At 44.8% G+C, this 22,652-nt stretch overlaps 1 protein-coding gene across 6 annotated transcripts in view; it reads right to left on the reverse strand.

Moving 5' to 3' along the window:
• Window positions 1-22,652, reverse strand: part of SIPA1L1 (signal induced proliferation associated 1 like 1) — a 232,494-nt gene that overhangs the window by 43,403 nt on the left and 166,439 nt on the right. For 4 of the 6 annotated variants that reach the window (XM_044272807.1, XM_044272805.1, XM_044272802.1 and 1 more), the window contains 5 exons: window positions 19,586-20,156; window positions 18,949-19,223; window positions 14,350-14,628; window positions 13,596-13,748; window positions 2,207-2,331 (listed from right to left, as the gene is read on the reverse strand). In XM_044272807.1, coding sequence (XP_044128742.1) covers window positions 2,207-2,331; window positions 13,596-13,748; window positions 14,350-14,628; window positions 18,949-19,223; window positions 19,586-20,156 — 1,403 coding nt within the window. The remainder of the gene's footprint in view (window positions 1-2,206; window positions 2,332-13,595; window positions 13,749-14,349; window positions 14,629-18,948; window positions 19,224-19,585; window positions 20,157-22,652) is intronic. The other 2 variants (XM_044272804.1, XM_044272806.1) reach the window with 2 other exon arrangements.

The raw sequence follows: 22,652 nt of genomic DNA on the forward strand, positions 1-22,652 counted from the left end.
AGCTCATCAGTAACAAACTCCCAGAAAACTCCTTTAACTTCTAATTCCCAAAGAGAACGTTCAACTAGACTTACCTTTAGTGCTTGTCTACAGTTAAGGCTGGGGACTAAAGCTTCATGGTGACACTGGGTCACATTAGTACGAGTCACCCTATTGCTTCCATATACGGGATAAGATGTGTGACTTGTCTGCCCATAGAGAAACACTAAGGTAGCGTTAATGCCTACTCAAGCAACCCCGCGTCATCATGGAGCCGTAGCTTTGTACAACAGAGCGTCTTTTCCTTGGCAACTCTACATGTCACAATTGTATATTACTTTAAATATCCAAACCTGGCCATTTTTATTCAGGTGCCCGTTCACGTTGCAGTCGAGTAGTCTATGCCCTCTGTTTGCACTTGCCATGTTTTGTCTGGAAAGTACAGGTGAAGCTCAGCAATTGGAGCGACTCCACCACAGGCGGCTGTGTGGCTTGGATGCAGCGTTTAGTGTCTGTCCTTAGGAAAACACAAAACCATATGCGTGTCGAGGGTCCATAAAATTGCGGATCTGCAAAATACAGATGTGACCATGTGCATCCTGCACTTTTTGTGGGCCCCATTGGAAAAAAAAAATGGCTATTCTTGTCTGCAAAATGGACAAGAATAGGACATGCCCTACAATTTGGATGTGGACAGCCCACACATGACAACATTTTTTGCAGACTCAGAAATGAATGGGTGAACGTTGGAACCACAAAAAATGCAGATCGGACGTGGGCCAAAAATACGCTTGTGTGAATGCGCCCTAATACTTCCTCTCCTTTTATGACCCACTCTTGTTTTTGGCTTTAAAAAATTGCCTAAAAAACCCGACCGTGTGGCAGCATCTTGAGATCGCTCAGCTTCTAAACGGCATTTTGGAATCTTTATACATATACAATATATATTATACATATATTACTGTGTTTCTGTTCAACCCTAGCAGACGGAATATTACTTCTGTGTCACACTGATTCCTGCGAGACTCCTGATGGGGAGCACAAACTGCAATGCCTGTATGAGAAGAAAGGAGCAAACATCTATGCCCACCATGCAGATCCGCACCCCTGCTGCTTTATACATCTCATCATTTACTTGCACTGACAGCGTATTGGCGTAATGCAATAAAAATGTAAATTTGCAAGTAGACAACATGGTCTGAATTCTTTACACGGACACAAGCATTTTAGCTAAAAGAAATTTTCGGATGCTTGTCTGCGCTCTAGAGATATGAACATGGAGGTCGGCCCAGCCTGTTTATATCAGTAAAGTAATGGGAATGAGGAGCTGCCGCGTGTCTATGACATTACTAGTCTCCTGGGGGATCAATGGGCTGGGCTGCCTTAAACACATTCCCAAGCAATGCCTCCGGCAGTATCGCCATGATGTATTTGGGCAGCGAAAGCATTTAAAAAAAAAATATATATTTTATACTGATAGTCAGTCGTGATCATCATAGATTACACCACAAGCTAATAGGTTCTTGTAGGGAGCCTCCAATGCATTCTCTATAGCCATTGTCTGGGATTTTAATGTTGCCGCTTTATGAAACCTTTCATGCTTCATAGTGACATGCCACAAGTTTTGATCGGGGTGTGGGCAGGTGCTGAAACTCGCGCAAATTGCTCACCAAAGGAACTGAAGTGCTCAGGTAAGCACGGTTCCTCTCTTTGCCCTGCAGGACAAGTTAGAGGTATACAGACTCATAGGGGGTCATTCATTAAGGTCACCTGGCGTAAAAGTAGTCACAAAGGGCATTCATTTGTCAAACGGGCATTTTTTTATGACAAGCACGGTGGTGGAGTGGGGGCATTTCAGGGACTGTGCAGGCGAAAAGTAGATGAAAAACTGCACCAGCTATGGGCGCACGGACTGCCATCTATGCGCCTAATTTATGATGAGTCAAATTGGCTGCATACTACAGCAGAGAGGGGGGGGGGGGACAACAACTAAGACTGGCGAAAAAAGCACTCTTAGTAAATGTCCCCCATTGACCTCTGTGAGCCTGCACATCACCAATCCAGAGCCGATGACCGCTGAAGGGCACAGTGCTTATGCACCGTATTAATACATCATAGCCAGGTACATCTACAAGCAAGGAGAAAACGTGCATGTTCAAACTGCTGCAAGACCAAAAATAAAAAAGAAATATAGACTACATGGAAGTCTCGTAGTAGACACAGATACCTATCTGATCGTTGGCATTGTCGTCATTCCTCTGCCAGTTGGGTGTAGACTTTCCACTGGCCACCAGTTCTCCCTGCGTATTCTGCCTGTCAATAGAGGCTGGTGACCTTCGTCCAACTCCAAATCTGTTTGAAGGAAAAGAAGATTATCGCTACAGATATATATTTCAGTCATGTCCGTTTACCGCTAACGCATTTCATGCATTTTCCTTTTACAAGATAACAAGCCCGTGGACGTTGGTTGGTGAATACCACCAGCATTCGGAGATTTCTTGCTTTACCTGCTGCTTGGTAATAAAATCCCACTAATGCACACATCAAGACCCCCGCAATATTAAGGGGAGCATTACTAAAGAACATAATAAATGCACTGGACGTGGTAGCAGAAAGTAGGGGGTAGGGTGGAAGAGGATGGCTGCGGGATCATTTGTATAGCCATGGGGGCACATAGGTCAGAAGCTGTAGATATAAATCGTAGGGTAGTTTTCATCAAGACTATTAGATGCATTGGGGCAATTAAAATGGTTGCAAAGTTGAATTTGTAACTACCTAAAACAACCTACTGTATGTTTATTAGCTGGACCCTGAACAGTCAGCTTTTAAAAGCAGCATCCCCCAACCATAGCTGCCCATACATGCAGGTGGTGGTCGTATGGAGCGAACTACTGGTCATATGTATGAAATAAACACACCACCTCTATACAACAGAGGTCCTTGAGATACTTAGGACTAAATTAAACCATATAATTAGCTGAATAGTTCTACACATGGACAGAATTCTAGCATAAATCTGGCGCAGGATCTACGATACTCTAAAGTTATAAAGGTCATGTGCCTGAATAGTAAAGCCGTCTAAGACTAAGACTGTGATGCGTATGCTTAGGCTAGTTTCACATCTGCAACGCAGCTCTCAAGCAGGCTGCTCCGACAGAGAATGCAGGGAATCGGCCGGACCAAAACCGATGTGTGCAGCGGTTTTTGACTGGAGGACTGCTGGGATATTTACAGAGGAACTGTCTGATCCTATTCTAGTCAATAGGGTCCAGCGGGCAGGAGGCCCTAGCCGGCAATGCTGGATCTGGAGAACTCCTCTGCCGGAACAGCCTGCTCGGAGAAACTGTGCCGCAGATGAGAAACTAGCCAAAGTGCGACAATATTAGTGACTTTGCCCCACTGAGTATTTTGGGTTCAGTTAAATCTGGAAACACATAAGAAGCAGCTCCTGGTGCAGAGAGTTTCCACTGACGTCTGGTTCAACTCTTTTTACATTGATGTTCTCTGTGTCTTTCATGCTGAGCCTTCTGGAAAGGATAAACTAACGTCTGCTCTGCGCAATATCAACCTCCAAGGCAATCAACGGCCATACCGGTGAAGAACAAGGAGTTGTCTGCAAGTGATAAGTCATCATCAGAAGGAACAACACATTTCTTCTGCACACCCGGCTCTGAGACTTGACACTCTGGTCACAGTCGCTCATTAGAGAAGAAGGGACTTGCAGCACTCGGCTTTGTTTTCTCACATTTACGGTCTCCTGGCTCACTGAATACATTGGCTCCGTTATTAAAGCCTCCCTTCTTTAGGCAGATCTTACAGCTGTAAATCAGACCTTGCACTTTCCATGCCCCTAGAAAACAGCTTCCTCCTTGGTTTCCTTTTTCACTGTAAATCCTGCTTGATTTTCTCGAACAGTCAGCCAATGTACGAGTGCTACGAGCATACACATCAGGGCTATGGTGCTACTGCATTTCAAGGGGCCGTGCAAACCAACGCATCAAAATAAAGCTCCATCAGATGCCGTATATCAGATTGCTTTCAATGATCCTAGGGGATTTATTAATTCTTGAAGGGAACTAAGTGGTCTACAATGCGGTCTACCATACACTAAGCACCATATTACAAGCTGAATTGATGCTCTTACCCATCATCTTCCAGGCTTTACCGTAGTCTACGGCCATCACTATTCTCTTTAGCCCAAAGTCAGGGGTGCACCACCAATGAGGCCAGGTGAGGCGATCGCCTCAGGCAGCACCAGGTAGTAGCAAGAGAGGGGCAGCAGAAGGGCCATGGGCAATGAGCAAAAGGGGTTAGGTTAAGAAATTGGCATGGGAGGGGCGCCGTTTCAGTTTTCGCCTCAGGCAGCATAAAGGCTAGGGGCACCCCTGCCCAAAGTCATGTATAAATGTACAATGCAAGACAACGTTTATGATACAGATATTAAGCTGGAAGGAACCTTGGGACATGACAAGGGAAAACAGCCAAGCTAGATATCTCTTTTCCCTGGTCATGTCCAAGGCTTGTTAGAAAGTCGGATTCTGACTTATAGGGAGCCACTTCCACAAGATGGTTCTCTTTTCCTTGGGAGATGAGTCTCAATACCATGGAGCACATCCAGTAAGGATTTATACAGGGCTGGTCTCTTTAAGGAGAGAGTCAGTACCCTAACTAACCTGCACCATTGCTCGAAAGACTATCAGGTTTCTGGCAATTCAATGCAAGCAATAGTTCTCCATAAGTGAGTAGAGGACAATGTGGAGGACAGAAGAACAAAAACGCTGTAAATAAAACCCCATTTCAAACAAATGAAATAGCAACAGTCACCTGTGTATGGGGATCTTCCGACCCTCTCCAGACAGATGATGTCAGGGGAGAGAAGGATCGGGGGTTTTGAAGCCTAAGGCAAGTTTCACACTAGGGTTAAAATGTTCTAGCAGAGGAACAGCCTGCCAGGCTTCATCATATTCGGCATAGCCGGAAACTGCCGGAGCACTACCAGGCCCCACTGACTATAAAGGGACCCAGTGGCGATCTGGCCTCGATCCCCACTGGGTCCTATTATACTCAATGGGCTTTGGCGGGAAAAGGAAGTATCTGGCTATGCTCTGCAAGGCCATTCCTCTACTGGAACATTTTAGCGCTATTGTGAAACTAGCCTAATCCAATCCTTTTGTTATTCTGGCAGGCAGCTGGCAGCAGCTTTCTTCTCCAGTGGGTACCTGGCAGAAGCCGGGAGAGGTGTATTGAAGGTGTATGGGTGCTTAAGTTGCATCTTCTGGAGTACAGGCCACAGATGATTTTCTTTACAATTTGAGAAATTCGGCTCTGTTCTCATCTGCATCACAGACTCTGTTACACCTTATTGAAAAAAAGCTCTGCAAGCAGGGCTTTTTTTCCGTTCAAAACCAATAATGGGGTCCTTTGCATTCCACCAAGGTAAGTGAATGACATTCGGCTGGTCCTGCTGGTAACCATCATATGATGTATCCGGCAATGTTATCAACAGAAACCATGATTCAGATGGGACCAGAGCCTTACTTGGCAGCAGGTATAGCTCTTGTCTTCTGCTGCCTTCGGAGTAGTAGAAATGTCTATGGGGCCCTGTGCCGTATAAGATCGGTAACTCAGTGGCACCATCTTTGATATGTAAGGTATGTAAGAAAACCGCTTTGTCCTTTGCTTGTTTGGTAGCACACTAATAAACCATTGCGACAGGCATTGGCCTTGTTGTGCATTAACCTATGCATAGCACTTGAATGGTTTTAACAACGCTGACCTTTTAACATGCTGACGTGAACGTTGCCGCGTTCTAGATGGCCATCAATATTCATGACAATTAGTGGTATATGGGGAGAAGGCCATAAACTAGATGAGCTTGTGTAGCGCTCCTCTGGGACGCATGATGTGACATCTTTATATTCAGACATAAGAAACAGCGGCAGAAAATGGCTCATTAACTTCTACGGGGGACTGTTGCGGGCCTGCCTCCATAAACTAAAACGCAAACAAACAGTACAATAGATTCCCTTTAAGACCGTTCCGTTTGTCACTTTGCCTAGGTCTTCTGTGTAGAGCTTGTGAGCATCACTCCTTGTGTTCCTCGACTCGTGCTTTACATCTTAGGCCTTGTTCACACCTCAGTTTGATCAGTTATTGCCACCATTTTTTCTGAGCCTAAACCAGGAGTGGAGGCTACACAGAGATGAGGTGTAATAGAAAGATCTACAACTGTTCTGCGTTTTTGACCCGCTCCTGGTTTCGGCTCACAATAACTGATGAAATAACCGACGTGTGAACAAGGCCTTACCGGTTTCAGAGGTGTAGCCGCCTGCAACAGCAGAATGGGAACTTAAAGTGGCCTTGGAAAACTAAAAGTGGTTCTATGTTGTAGGCGGGTCCAAATGGAAAGAAGGAGGGGCCAACACAATTAAAGGGGTTTTGCCATCACATACATTAGGGGTATATCGCTAAGATATGCCCCAATTGTCTGATAGGTGCGGGTCCCGCCTTTGGGATGCGCACCTACAAGGAGAACAGAGCGGGGAAATTAATGGAGGGCGCAATGCACATGCGCAGTCGTCCTCCATTCTTTTTGATAGGGCCACCGAAAATAGCCAAGCACTGGCTTGGCTATTTCCATCTGCCCCATAGAATGGGAGCAAGGGCCACGCGTGGGCGGGGTGTGCTCCTATTTACTTGTATGGAAGCAGCGCTTGGTGGTGGACGGACCCCAGGAAACTCTGGGTCCCCCAGCCACAGCTCCTAGCGATATACCCCCATTGTATGTGATAGGAATACCCCTTTAAGCATTCCAGCAATACTGTAGTGCAGCACAAAATACCACAGTGCAGAACCAAATACCACAGTGCAGCACAAAATACCACCCTGCAGAACAAAATACCACAGTGCAGCACAAAATACCGCCTATGCAGAAGCAAATACCACAGTGCAGCATAAATACCACAGTGCAGCACAAAATACCACCCCTGCAGAAGCAAATACCACAGTGCAGCACAATATACCACCCCTGCAGAAGCAAATACCACAGTGCAGCACAAAATACCACCCCTGCAGAAGCAAATACCACAGTGCAGCACAATATACCACCCCTGCAGAAGCAAATACCACAGTGCAGCACAAAATACCACCCCTGCAGAAGCAAATACCACAGTGCAGCACAATATACCACCCCTGCAGAAGCAAATACCACAGTGCAGCACAAAATACCACCCCTGCAGAAGCAAATACCACAGTGCAGCACAATATACCACCACCTGAAGACGGTCATGCTGTTGAACTCAGGAGCACCAGGTGCATGAGAACAATAATTAAGTTGAGTGCATCAGATCATTATGTACCTGGGCGTGAGAATGGCTCAAATAGCACCGTGGGCATCGGCCACCATGAAATTTCCCTGTAGGGTCTATTACCAGTGCAACCATGGCCACATGGGAAGCTGAAGCAAAACGACAAGCTCCGTAGAAAATGAGGTTTTCAATTATTTTACATAGTGCCGAGGAATTTTTCTCATGTATACCTTTGCCAGGCATACAAGACCAGAGACGGCACAGAGACTATATAAAAAAACCACACACATCTCTCTGGGGTGTAAACTAAGGATATTTCAAGCTCTTGGCCAAATGTGAGCTCACTGGAGACTGTAAAGTCTTTTTATAGAAGAGCAGCAGCCATATTGCAAGGCATATAGAAATGATATTCACTAATACCGCTTCAGAGCTTACACACCAGTTCTCACACACAAGCAAATGCTCCAATATACCGATATTTAACTGCAGCAAATCCGTTTATTACAGTGCTATTAACCCCTTAGTGACCAGCCTGTTTTGGGCCTTACTGACCAAGCGTTTTTCTTCCTTTTTTCATCGTCGTGTTCCAAAAGCTCTAACTTTTTTAGTTTTCAGTCTATATAGCTTTATGCAGGCTTGTTTTTTTGCGGTACAAGTTGTAATTTTTAATGGCGCCATTTTGTGGTACACATATCTTTCTGATTACTTTTATTAACTCTTTCTGGGAGGGAGATGGGAAAAACAGCAATACTGCCACTGCGGTTTTTAAATTTTTTACGGCGTTCATTTTTTGGTATAAATAACCTAATATCTTTATTACAGTGATACCAAATCCATATCTATTTTTTACATTTTACAAATTTTTTGCAACAAAACCCCTTTTTTTTTTTTTTTTTTTTAAGAAATTTTTTTTTTTGCATTGCCACTTCCCAAGACCCATAACTTTTATTTTTCTTTATATGGAGTTGTGTGAGGGCTTGATTTTTGGGGGACAACTTGTATTTTTCATTGGTATCATTTTGGAGTAAATGGCGCTTTTTGGTTGCTTTTTCGGTGGCAACTAAGAACAAATTAGCAATTCTGTCTTTTTTTTTACAGCGTTCACCCTAGGGGACAATTTACGTGATATTTATGTAGTCCGGGTCGTTACGGACACGGCAATACCAAATATATGGGGAAGATAATTTTTTTTTGCTATTTTTTTCATTGAAATGCGTATTTTCAATTGGAAAAAAAGCGGAATTTTTTTATGGGATTTTTTTTTTTTTTTTTACTTTTTATTTTACCACTTAATAGTCCCACAAGGGGACTATAACAGACAGCTTTTTTATTGCTTTTAAAATGCACCGCACCATAGTGCATTGCATTTTAATGGCAATGCTATTCTGACATTGACCAGCAGGCTGCGCCAGAGAGGCGCAGCCTGCTGGAAATTACTCAAGGCTGGTCTGGGGCATACATCAGACCCCAGGCAGCCTTCACACAGATCGGCACCCCGCGATCGCATTTGCGGGGTGCCAATGGGAGACAGAGGGAGTCCGCTCCCTCTGTCAGCACTTTACATGCGCCGGGCGCCATTGCTCGCTCCATGGAAAGTGTTATACAGCCCGGATCGGCACTCCTGCCAGTCTGGGCCGTGGTTCTCATGTGAGAGCTGGGTCCCCACTTGCCTCTGCACGGGGTACCAGCCCAGGCCCCTTAGTGACCACCAAAAAAAAGGCGTATAGGTGGTCACTAACGGGTTAAATATACCAATGAACGTGGTTACTGAACAAGACACTTACTACGTAATGTGATTGTCCATATTGCCTCCTTTGCTGGCTGGATTCATTTTTCCATCACATTATACACTGCTCGTTTCCATGGTTACAGACCACCATGCAATCCATCAGTGGTGGTCGTGCTTGCACAATATAGAAAAAAAAAAAATGAGTCAGCTTCTCTGGTGCCCGGGACCATGGGAGGTCACATAGGCTGGTGCTTTTTTCTATAGTGTGCAAGCACGACCACCTCTGATGGATTTCAGGGTGGTCGTAACCATGGAAACGAGCAGTGTATAATGTGATGGAAAAATGAATCCAGCCAGCAAATATTGGACAATGACAATACATTAGTAAGTGGCTTCTATTAAAGGGGTTGTCCGGGTTCAGATCTGAACCCGGACAAACCTCTATTTGCACCCAGGCAGCCCCCCTGACTTGAGCATCGGAGCAGTTCATGCTCCGATGCTCTCCTTTGCGCTGCGCTAAATTGCGCAGGGCAAAGGCTCTTTTGTTTACAATAACACGCTGCCGGGCGTTGGCTTCCACCCGGCAGTATGGGTGGTGATGTCACCGGCTCTGATGGGCGGGCTTTAGCGCTACCCTAGCCGTTTAGCTAACGCCCGCCCATCAGTGCCGCTGACGTCACCGGACTCCCTGAGCAGCCGGAAGACGAAGCTCCTGCAAAGGACCTGGTATGTCACAGAGTCTAAGAAAACTTCACTTCCAGCGAAGAATTTCCTATAAGAAAACGGGGCTTCAGAAACATGTGGAAAAGGTAGGACATGGATGTATGTTATATGTATGTCTGTCTTGTACTAATGGAAAAAAGTCCTCAATCCCAAAAAACTAACAAAAAAAAAATAAAAATAAAAAAATATATAAAGTAATGGCAAATCGCAGTGCAAGTGACGCCGAGTCGGGTTATATCATTTTTATCTTCATTCTCATTCTGACTCTGTGCTCCGACAATCCAGCAGTAAAATACATTGAGGGGGCTCCTGAGCTCACACACATAATGTACTTTACTGCAGGTGTCCGTGAAGGTTTTAGACCGGGTCTCAGCTCTCTAGCACGTACCGTTCCTGAGATATTCCCCCCAAAAATGCAAATATGGCACATCACATGACCTACATTAGCCAATAGAAGCCTGCAGGTCTTTCTCTTCATATTTCAACTGCCCACACACGGTCACATGTCCCTTATCAGCCAATAGAAGCTCATGGGATCTTAGTCTCCACATACACAGTTTTACACCAGGTTTCCATAACAACCCAGCCATTTTTCTTCACTGCTGCAGCTTTAAAAGGGGCAGGGCGCTGTGGATGACACTGTTGAAGGGAGCGAAGTGCTGTGGGGTCACAGTTCAGGGGGCAGGTAGGGTGGCCATTCAGGCCACCCTAAAAAGACGGAGTTAAAAACCCTGCCCCCAGGTCGCACTAAGCCATGCCCCCTTTCACTTCATAGCCGAAGGGGGCTGAAAAAAATGAAGGTAAAAATCAACTTCTGTCAGCTGCAGGGGCGGGAGAGACGGTGACTTTCTCCCTGCAGCTCACGCTCAGACAGCACAGTGCTGCTGTCTGAGAGTGAGCTGTGCAAAAGGACATCCCTGTGTCCGTCCAGACCCTGTCCCGGATGGAGGATAGGGAGTCTGAAAGCTAGACTGCCTGGCCTAAAACCGGACCTCTGGCCATCCTAGGGGTAGGCTGCTGTGGAAGTCACAGTTAAGGGGATGGTCCGCTATGGAGGTCAATGTTAAGGGGCATATTGCTGTAGAGGCCACTGTTAAGGGGGGGGGTGGTGTTGTGGAAATCACTGTTAAAGAGATGGAGTACTGTGGAGGTCACTAATAAAGGGGCGGCAGCTGTGGAGGTCACTGTTAAGGGGGCAGGATGCTGTGGAGGTCACTGTTAAAGGGGTGGGCACTGGGGAGGTCTCTGTTAAGGGGACAGGGAACGGTGGAGGTCACAGTTAAGGGGACGGGCCGCTATGGAGGTCAGTGTTAAAGGGCGGGGTGCTGTAGGTGTCACTGTTAAGGGAGTTGGGTGTTGTGGAAGTCACATTTTAAGGGAACGGAGCTCTGTGGAGGTCACTGTTAAAGGGGCGGGATACAGTGGAGGTCACTGTTAAGGGAGCGGGGTACTGTGGCAATCACTGATAAAGGGTCAGTCACTGTGGAGGTCTCTGTTAAGGGGGCCGGGAATGGTGGAGGTCAGTTAAGGGGACTGTAACCTATGGTCAGTGTGAAGGGGCAGGTGCTGTAGAGGTCACTGTTAAGGGGGTGGGGTGCTGTGGAACTCACTGTTAAAGGGGCAGGCTGCTGTAAAGGTCAAAGTTAAGGGGGTGGCTGTTGTGGAGGTCCTATTTTAGGGAGACGGGGCACTGTGGCGGTCACTGTTATAGTGGATACTGTAGATATTTTTTAACGACACACACAAACATTAAGCAAAATAGATTAAATAAATATACCCGTGCAAAGCCGGGTCCTTCAGCTAGTGAAGATATAAATTGCATAACTGGACTGCATCACTTACACTATACTTCACGCACTCTAGTTTGGGGGGTGTTTTGGAGCGGACAGGTCCCCTTTAAGTTCTCCTTGTAGGCATTATTGGCCACCTGGCTGTGCAATGAACTGCAGCCGCCCCTATTCACTTGTAATGGGGTGCTGCAGTTTCCTGCACATCAGGTGCCCGGAGAACGAAGCTCTAAACCAGTATCGTATGGTTCCCAGATGGCATCGATCACATGTGATATAACATCACTTTATGCCATGTAAAACCACCACTAGCTGGCATATTACCAACAAAACAAGCATCTTCCTATCACACAGAGGCTAAAAACTCAACAGGCCTAATGCTGGTCACTGCTGTCTACCCAGTCTAGGCAATCCTCCAAAAACATCAGCACGGTTATTTATTTCCTGATAGTTTGGTGCAATGTGTCGGTGTGGGTAACATTTATCAGTCTCCAGTTCAGACTGTTTAGCCCACAGTGGGCTGCACTGATGAGATTGTAGCAAACCCTGCTGTGAAAAGAAATAGATCTGGACAGTTTCCAGGCCACTGGATGTAAGCAAGACGGTTTCCATTCACTGACAACAACAAAAAAGACCTTGGAAATGATGACATGATGGAATTGAAACTCAAATGACATTAGGAAGGTGGAGGACATGATACGACAATTAAAGGGGTATTTCCAGTGCCAGAAAATAAAATATAACACAACTTATACTTACCTTGCCTATTACCTGCTGCTGTCCCGACAGTGCCTGGGCCCAATACCTGCTCCTGTCTTGGCACAACAGGAAACGGCTGGGGCTGCCATTGGCTGAGGTGGGTCACTGCTGCAGCCAGTGATTGGCTAAGCGGTATTCATAGCCATTTCCTGCTGCATCGGGAGAACAGCAGGACCGTGGCACCATCGGAACGGCAGCGGCGAGAGATGGGTGAGGTATGTATACGATTTTTTATTTTTTAATCATGGGCAGCCCAGGAAGAAGGTTTTTTTCTTGTGCTGGAATACCCCTTATACAGCACAGGTATATACATATATATATATATATATATATATATACACACACTATATATATATATATATATATATATATATATATATATATATATATACACACACACACACACACACACACACATGTAGTTAACACATCCCATCAGACCAGCAGGACACACTTGTGATTACAGGTCTTTTCATATTGGATCAACTTGTAATTAAATGTCTGCTGCCAAGAAAAGGCTGTGGCATTAAACAACAACACTCCATGCTCTGAGGGGCACATGGCTACACAGACCCTGTGGTGGCACTCAAGTGGCAGCGCCAGGTGCCTGCAGCTGACAACTCATCATTGAGGGTCCTACGCAATCTTCAAGGTATATTCCAGCGTGGACACACCTTAAAGAGGACCTCTCCTGACAGGTCTGTTTTAGTAACTCCTTGCATTCCCCATGTAATAACAATTCTGGAGCATCTATTTTTATGACTCTATGCTGTGCCATTCAGCTCTTATTCCTTCTAGAAGTTTACGAATAGATCGCCCGCAGTCTGCAGTAAGGGTCCTGCTGGGTGTTACCAGTAGTGGGTGTGTCTGACTCTGTCCAATCAGTGCTGCTGGTGTTAGACTGCAGGGGGGACACCCTCAACTAGTAACACCCATCTGTACCTTTGCTGCAAGCTGCTGGCAATTCATTAAACAACAAAGGAAAGGTACAACATAGAGACATAAGAATAGCGGCTCCAGAATTATTTTGACATTGGGAAATGCAACAGATATGTCTGGAGAGGTGACAGGTCCTATTTAACTAAAGTATGGAGGAGGAAAAACGTTTTATTGAGTTACACCACAATAGCGGTTTAAGACCGGAAGCCATAATATTTAAGAAACCACCTTCCTGGGAAAGTGATAGCAAAACGTTCCCCTGGGCAACTTTCTAAAAGCTGCAAGAACTGAGACCAATATTATAATTTATCATTAAATCCAAAAGCTAAAAGAGATGGACGTTGACAACGAAAACAAGGAGGAGTGACATACCCTTCGGGCATGGATTTCTGCCTGTGAGTGGAGCCTCCACTGGAGCCGGTATCACTGGAGGTAGAAAGATTGCTGGGAGAACTACGGCACTGCTGGGATCGTCCGATAGCGACAGATGAAACAGAGACATATATCTCTGACGCCGGAGACAGCCTTATTCAAACCAGATAAGATTATTGGACAGAGTAGATGTCTTCCCTGCTTCCCCTGACTGTTAGCATCACGTTAGTAAGGGGGGTTAAATGGAAGTTGATCCAAAATGAAAGTAGTACAAATCTCATACATGGTGCAGCATGCTAAGTTATGGGGGGGATGGGGGGTGTTAGGCCTGTGACGGAACTATTGCTGATATTAATATACTTCTGATGGGTTGTCTTGGAATTTCAAAAATGTGTCTAGCAGCAGGAAATGTGATAAACTAAAAAAAAATAATAACCAGTACTCACCTGTTAAATCCTCCACAGTGTTGGTGCTCCAGCCAATTCACAAGACCACAGAGGCCGGTGATTGGCTGCAGCAGTTTTATGGATCTAACAAAGTCGTCAAGAACCGCTAGGGTGTCTGCAAGTATTCATTGATGTTATCATATTTCCTGCTGTCGGGGTCATCTTTTAAACTCCTGGGCAACCCCTCAAAGCGATGTTTCACAGGGGGGGGGGGGGGTTATGTAACTATTAATGGAGATGGTTTCCACAGTTTTCACATGCCAGCCTATAAACCCACTTTATTCTACTGCGTGCAACTTCCACCTTACCTCTTGTTTTCCAGCGGACGACCGTCACTGGAAATGCTCCGTGGAATGTTGGCGGAGCGTTCTGGTGTCTGCATCTTCCCATCTCCTTTAACAGAAGATACTCTGGACGAGACTGGACTCTGAAGCTGAGAAGGAATTTGCCGCAGTTGGGCGACCTCTCCTTTGGCTGCGTTTCTTTGCCATTTGTTGTTGTTTCGGAAAGGAAACTTCAGCTCGTATGGGATGCCCTCCGTCACTTTATACTCTACAGTCGGCAAGCGGTAGGTTTCCGAGCAACTTCTGAAACGGAAGTGTCCATGGTAGTTAGATAGGACATTAGGAGTTATTAGGTTATTATACATTTCTAACAGCCATTCAGTGGCCACCAAAAGGGACAGGGGTTGAGAATCACAGCACAGAGACCCCCGAGAAGTGTGTTCAGTCAGCTGTCCTGGCAAATGAGAAGCACCCAAAAGTATGTATAATGGAGCTTGACATTACAATGAGAATGCACTGTGGGTTGAATGGCTCAACCTAAGTAATTAACACAGACCCCCCCCCCCCCCATAACAGTGCGTCAGCCACAGATCCCCCATAACAGTGCGTCAGCCACAGATCCCCCATAACAGTGCGTCAGCCACAGATCCCCCATAACAGTGCGTCAGCCACAGATCCCCCATAACAGTGCGTCAGCCACAGATCCCCCATAACAGTGCGTCAGCCACAGATCCCCCATAACAGTGCGTCAGCCACAGATCCCCCATAACAGTGCGTCAGCCACAGATCCCCCATAACAGTGCGTCAGCCACAGATCCCCCATAACAGTGCGTCAGCCACAGATCCCCCATAACAGTGCGTCAGCCACAGATCCCCCATAACAGTGCGTCAGCCACAGATCCCCCATAACAGTGCGTCAGCCACAGATCCCCCATAACAGTGCGTCAGCCACAGATCCCCCATAACAGTGCGTCAGCCACAGATCCCCCATAACAGTGCGTCAGCCACAGATCCCCCATAACAGTGCGTCAGCCACAGATCCCCCATAACAGTGCGTCAGCCACAGATCCCCCATAACAGTGCGTCAGCCACAGATCCCCCATAACAGTGCGTCAGCCACAGATCCCCCATAACAGTGCGTCAGCCACAGATCCCCCATAACAGTGCGTCAGCCACAGATCCCCCATAACAGTGCGTCAGCCACAGATCCCCCATAACAGTGCGTCAGCCACAGATCCCCCATAACAGTGCGTCAGCCACAGATCCCCCATAACAGTGCGTCAGCCACAGATCCCCCATAACAGTGCGTCAGCCACAGATCCCCCATAACAGTGCGTCAGCCACAGATCCCCCATAACAGTGCGTCAGCCACAGATCCCCCATAACAGTGCGTCAGCCACAGATCCCCCATAACAGTGCGTCAGCCACAGATCCCCCATAACAGTGCGTCAGCCACAGATCCCCCATAACAGTGCGTCAGCCACAGATCCCCCATAACAGTGCGTCAGCCACAGATCCCCCATAACAGTGCGTCAGCCACAGATGCTCCCATAACAGTGCGTCATCCACAGATGCTCCCATAACAGTGCGTCATCCACAGATGCTCCCATAACAGTGCGTCATTCACAGGCTACCATTAGTTCAAAGCCCACCAAAAGCACACCTTTTGGTTCAAAATATTTTTTTTCTAATTTTCCTCCTCAAAAACCTAGGTGCATCTTATGGGCCAGTGCGTCTTATAGGGCGAAAAATACAGTATGTATTATGGAGCTTGCATTACAATGAGAATGCCCTGTGGGTTGAATGGCTCAACCTAAGTAATTAACACAGATCTACAAACCCCCCCCCCCCCAATTCCAGTATGCAGTGTAACATGATGCATGCCAGGTGAGGAATATGCTGCAGATGATGATGAGCCATTTTTCATAACATTTTTGAAAATGTTGATGTCCCCTTTTCCCCCCCCAAAAAAAAAAATGGTATCAACTAGGCCGTCACTAGCTGATCAGCGGGGATCCGGCACTGCACCTCCTATCAGCTGTTTGGTGCATCGCTGTTGGCAGAAGTTGGCGCTGGAGCTACAGAGCATCGCCAACGTTGTAGTGGACAGCGCTCATCCCTGCTTGACTATTAAAATGCGAAATCCATTAATAAAGTATATTAGAAAAATGATTTTTCAGGGATTTGGGACATTTAAAAAAAAAGTTGAATAAAAGTTTAGTTATTCTTTAAGCAACGGAATTGTAGGGTTTGTACATTAAGTGAAGAGATGCACAAGTCTTAACAACTAATTATTCCCCTTCGGGTCTACCTGAAACTGCTACCGAAAGCCCCCGAAGACACAGAATACTAATTACAAATCACTTCATGTTCTATTACCACTTACTAAATAAATAAATGAATACCTCAGCACCCTAGATACTGCAGAACTGCCCCTCCCCCCGTGATGCTGCTGGGTAATAAGGGCGGTTTGTTAAAATGTCTAGCTGCAGATTCTCCGCTCAAAGGAATATTACTCCTTCCATTAAAGCACCGAGCTGGTGTTTTCTTCTGCACAAACGACACCTCGGAGAGTCATTTCAGAGTTCTGCAAATTCAGAAATAAAGTCCTCGGCGGCCGCGCAATAACCTAGCTATAAGATTATTCCTGCAGCCAGCCCACTAGCGAGCCCCCAAACCAAGAGGCACGTTAAATATTAAACAAGTGCTGTCAATGTCCACAAAATTGAAATTAAGTTCTACATTAAAGAAGCAATATAGAAAACGAAGATCCGGATCTCCCCGCAAATACCGGTCTGCTCGCTTGACACGGATATCATAGTGCGGACCTGAAACGAATAACTCGCACATGCCATTAACACACATAATGGGACCGATTTATGCTCACTAGTACAGATAAAAATGGAGACTTTGCCCATAGCAACCATCCATATTTCAGCTTTAACTTTCATCTTTCTACTGCAAGTTGATTGCTAGGGGCAACCGCTCCACTTCTTTCCATCTAGTTAAAAAAAAAAAAATGTCACACAGGATATTTTCTTTCCCATGCACAGATGGCAGATATGAAGGTTTTATTTCAAGTCAAATCTAATAATGCTAGTCTGTGGGCCATGATCTTCTGGAACTTTGCCTACTACGAAACGTTGTGTGATTGGAGGTGCATGGTTCTAAAGGTACTGTATATAGAGATCGCTGACTGTCATGTACTTACCTGTCCTCGCTCCCACAAGCGAGTATCTTCTCTGTGGCGGCACTGCTTCATTGCAACCAGCCCTGTTGACAGCAGGGTTGGCCGGCCTATCCGTGTGCAGGGACGCCAAGCATATCCGGCTCGGCGCAGGCGTACCGTACATGCTAATGTCAAGGCAGATAGCAGTGATGCTGGGCCAATTAGGCTGGTAACTGGCATCCCCTGCTTCCTTACAGCGTGCTATTTAAACAGGTGAGTGCTGGCCACAGTCACCTGTGACTGGTCTTCCTAGCTTCACTAGCATGATCTTTGGATTGCCTCTGACTTCACTCCTGGTTTCCGATTTTACCACTGACATTATCTCCTGGTGCTGACTCTGTATGGTGTTGGACTCTGTGTTTATCTCTTATTTTGGTTCTGACGTTACTCTTTGGTTTGGACTCTGGCTTGTATTTGGTTCCGCTTTTGCATTCTGGTTCGGTCCTTGCTTTGCTCATCTGATTGAGACCAGTTCGGTCTGACTACTACTTCTTGTGTAGGCCCTGTACATTTAACCAGGTAAGGGACCGTCGCCCAGTTGGGGGACGCTATTTAGGGAGGATAATACAAGTATTTAGGGACAGCGGTGTGGGTGAAACTGCACTGTTCCCTACCTATCGTGATACTCGCCGAGTGAGTAAGAAACAAAAGTAAGCAGTTCAGAGTTATTAGGCTGGGTTCACAATGTGTTATCCCCCCCCACCACTAGACTTTGTCACGGGTATACATTTCAATACCACCAAATATGTAATGAAAAGTATACCACGGTAAGTACATTGATTTGAATGAAGCAGACAGACTCCATAAGATTTATCTTTAGACCCCATTTGACTTCAAGCCTGAAACAAACAGGAAACAGGTCATATTTAGACCAAAGACTCCTTTGGACTCCATCTCCCTTATTCAGGTCAACTTAACCATTCTGGCGTACATTTGAACCCCCCCCCTTGGCGAGCACTCAAACGTATACACCTGATAAGCCCAGTAGCGGAACATAACTTAATGTGAATCTAGACTGATCATGTTTTTGTAGCTTGTGATCATGTACTGTAGTATAATATACCTTAGGCCGGATTTGGTACAGAGAAGTCTGTATGTCAGTGCAACACACAAACCTGGCACTGCCAATGGTTTCCAGGTCTGTGCTTTGTGGGACCAACATAGTGCATGCCCCTAGTTTCTCCTCATGGACCTAGGTCCAAGTCAAAAAAGGGTGGTGAGAATTGTCCTATGGATCTGTGTTCTGTGCACCGCCACATGGATAGCACAGAGACAGGAAATATGCCCGTCTGCATGAGGCCTTATAATGTTGATTTCACATAGTAAACTAATACATTGCGAATTGTACTGAAGCACACATTTTGGTGTCAGTAGACAATAGTCACAAATAATACCTGCGTGGAATGCCATCATCGTGTGGAGGGATAATGACCACTTTCACAGTCACTGATGTTCTCAGAAGGTCAATCATCTGCTCATGACTTAATGTGGCTACGGCAACTTTACAGATTTCAACCAGACGGCTTCCTTGTCTTAAGCCAGCCTGCCAAGCATAGCCATAGGGCTCTACTTCAGCAACTATCCCTTCGTAATTGACATGAAAGCCGAGCTGCCCCAAACCATTTCTTCTCAGTGTCATTTCCACTGACTCGCATCCTTTCGTGACAATCTGAAATGGATTAAAAATAGTAAAAAAAAATAAGCAAGCCTAAAAAAATGAATTTTAAAATATAAAAGAAAGCACAAAAACAGAGAGGATACAAAAGGCACAGCGCATAGATAAAGACCAAAGAAAGATGTGCAAGAGATTGACCTTATCCAATGAACTTGTCTACTCAATGAACATGAACCAGTCTACATGTCGTAATAACCTATAAAGTACCTCTATTAATAGTACTTCATGTAATGACTAGCTCAAAATCTCTGATGCTTCAAGAACATTGGTCAATTACTGTTAATGGTGTCGTGGTGACATTATCTGACATTAAGAGACATTTGACTTCAGCAATACTTTACGGAGTTAGATCTTACTTCCAGCCTCTTGACAATTTCCTTTATCTCATCATTGTTGTAGCTTCTGATAAACACACATTCTCCTCGCTCGTAGAAAATTTTAACAGTGGTATTGTTAGATGTCCATCCTATAACATCTCGACTTGAGCAGTTTAATATCACGTTTTTTGTTTCCTGGTCAAGTAGAGCCAGTACTTCATTTGAGATGCACAGGAGACAATCAATCTCCAAAGCATTGCTAAAGTCTTCAACTTGGACAGCCCAGACGATTGCCCCCGTGCTGTACAGTTCAGCCCATGGATATGGCTTTAGCTTTTCTTTCTTCTTTGAGGCCAGTGAGATGAATGGAAACTTTCCAGATGAATCAATGGAGGTGTTTGTGACATTTTTTTCTGCCAAGTCTTTCAGGTACTCTTGGTGGGTTCTAGTAGCCATAGCTCGAAACTTCTCAGACTTGTGAGCGGCATTCTCTGCATTAATTACTTTAGCTAAGAGGAAGTCCCTGAACACTGTGGATTTAGGGAAGGTGAAACTTTTTGGAATTGGCGGACCAAAAGCAGGAACATCTCTTGATCGTGTGACAGCAACACTGCAATACAAAAACATGCAGAATATGAACCCTCGTCTGATTAAGTTGTTGGCTACTTACAATTACACAAAAGGTATTTATTATCATAACTTATATAGACCATCATGGAAAATGCGGTCCCATTAGCAGAACTGGAAACAAAGCTAGAACACTGGTTGTACATAAAGTCAAATGCAGGACAAGTCAAATGTACTGCCATAAGTCATGAGAAGTTCAGATTGCCTATGACAGTTAAAATAATCAAATCTTCTTCTGAACTATGTACAAAGTACTTTGTGGACTTTATAACGTATTTCATTATAAGAGATAAAGACACTTATCTGAGGACCTAATAGGACATATGGACAAGGCTTTATCCTGTTCAATAGCAGTTCTGTCTTAAGATGAAAATCTAAGAAATTGGGGGCAGACTGGTTGCTCGGGATGTACTGCTTGACAACAAAACACTGACTACTGGTCAGACATGACTCTCAAAGCTTAATTAGATCTGTGGCAACAGCGGACAAGCAGCTTGGCAGTAGTCAATCCTGGATAATCTCCATATCAGCCTGCATTAGGAATCAGAATTTCTGGATAGTAAACATTTTGGCTAAGAACCTCCTAAAGTGAACCCGTCACCAAGAAATACTTTGCCATTTGCAGGCAGCATGTTATAGAGCAGGAGGAGCTGAGAAGACCGATATAAAGTTTGAGAAAAGATTCAATACAATTTTTTATACTTTGCAATTTTATACATTTAAATCTCTGCTCTTTTAGAGCTCAAGAATGTCCGTTTAGCTATTAGTGGTGATTGATAGCATTCTCTGTGTAAGTGTGCATACAGAGATAACTGTCAGTCACTGATATCTGTACGGGGGGGGGGGTGTTATCAGCGATTTACACAGAGAATGCTGACAGTTCTCTGTATACACACTTACACAGAGAATGCCATCAGTGTGTACACAGAGAAAGCTGTCGGTCACCGATAGTAGTACAAAGGGGAGGTGTTATCAGTCATTGATAGCATTCTCTGTATAAGGGCTAGTTCACACAAACTGTTTTTGCATTCCGTAAACGGGCCGTGTTTTTATTTTTTTTTATTTTTCAGTTCCGCATATGGTCCATATACGAAACCATTCATTTCAATGGTTCCGCAAAAAAAACGGAATGTACTCCGTATGCATTCCGTTCAAAGATAGACCATGTCCTATTATTGCCCGCAAATCACGTTCCGTGGAGCCATTCAAGTCCATGGGTCTGCAAAAAACATGGAATGTACGCCGTATGTCTTCCGTATCCGTTCAGTTTTTGCGGAAGCATCTATTGAATATGTTATGCCCAGTCCAAGTTTTTCTATGTAATTACTGTATATGCCATACGGAAAAACAGAATGGGACAGAACCGGAAATACTACTGAAATAAAAAACAAAGCCGTTAAAAACGGCCCGCAAAACACTGAAAAAGCTATATGGTAGTGTGAACGAGCCCTAAGTGTGTACACAAAGATAGCTGTCAGTCACTGATAACTGTACACGGTAGGTGTTATCAGTGATTGGTAACATTCTCTGTGTAAGTGTGTATACAGAGATATCAGCTATCAGTTACTGATAAACACTTCCCCCATGTACAACAGAACTCAGAACACGCAAAGACGAACATTTATAAAATTACAGATTTTGCTGAATCATTTTCCACAAACCTATATATCAATCTGATCAGCTCCTCCTGCTCTATAACCTGCTGCCTGCAGATAGTACTGCATTTAGTTGTGACTGTGTGAGCAGATTGTGGGTTAAGACTATGGCTAAAACTTTTGTGTTTCACACCTTTTCTCTTTCTATGCTGAGGAGTCCAGTGGGCAGTCCTACTTGGTGATCGAGTCATAGAGAGAAGGCTGTCATTTACAGATTAGATCCGCCTACTGGACTCTTAAGCATATCAAGGGCAGTCAAATTACAGTTAATCGTTATGCTAAATATTTCCCCCCAAACTATATAACAGTTTGCTTAGCCCCCCAGCTCTACAGCATGTTGCCTACACATTGCACTGCTTTTTGTACATGATCTCTTCTAAAAAAATAAATAAAAAAAAATAATGCTTTTTAATGATTAGGGAAAAAATGGATGAAAAAACAAGTTATAAACATAGCCCTACAAAATTATATGATAAATATATTTTACATGCTAAATGAGACAAAACAATGTGACCAAAAAAAATGCACACAGCTGAGATAATGTATGTGGAGCTCGCACTAAAGAAAAGGCCTAATCACAGGATTAGTGCCATTAATTAACAGGTTTATACATCACATAAAAATGTGTAATAAATAATTTATCTCAACAATAACATTTTAAATATACATTTTCAATCCAGCGCACAATGTGGGATAGTGACTTACGCCGTAAATCTGCATAAACAGTAAATCAAACAGGAACATAATCCAACGACAACACATGTTAGAGCAATAGAGCAAATCACTGCAGATTGCCGGAGAATTTATTGATCTTGTTTCAGTAA

The sequence above is a fragment of the Bufo gargarizans genome, chromosome 11 (assembly GCF_014858855.1).
Source record: "Bufo gargarizans isolate SCDJY-AF-19 chromosome 11, ASM1485885v1, whole genome shotgun sequence".
Lineage (NCBI taxonomy): Eukaryota > Metazoa > Chordata > Amphibia > Anura > Bufonidae > Bufo > Bufo gargarizans.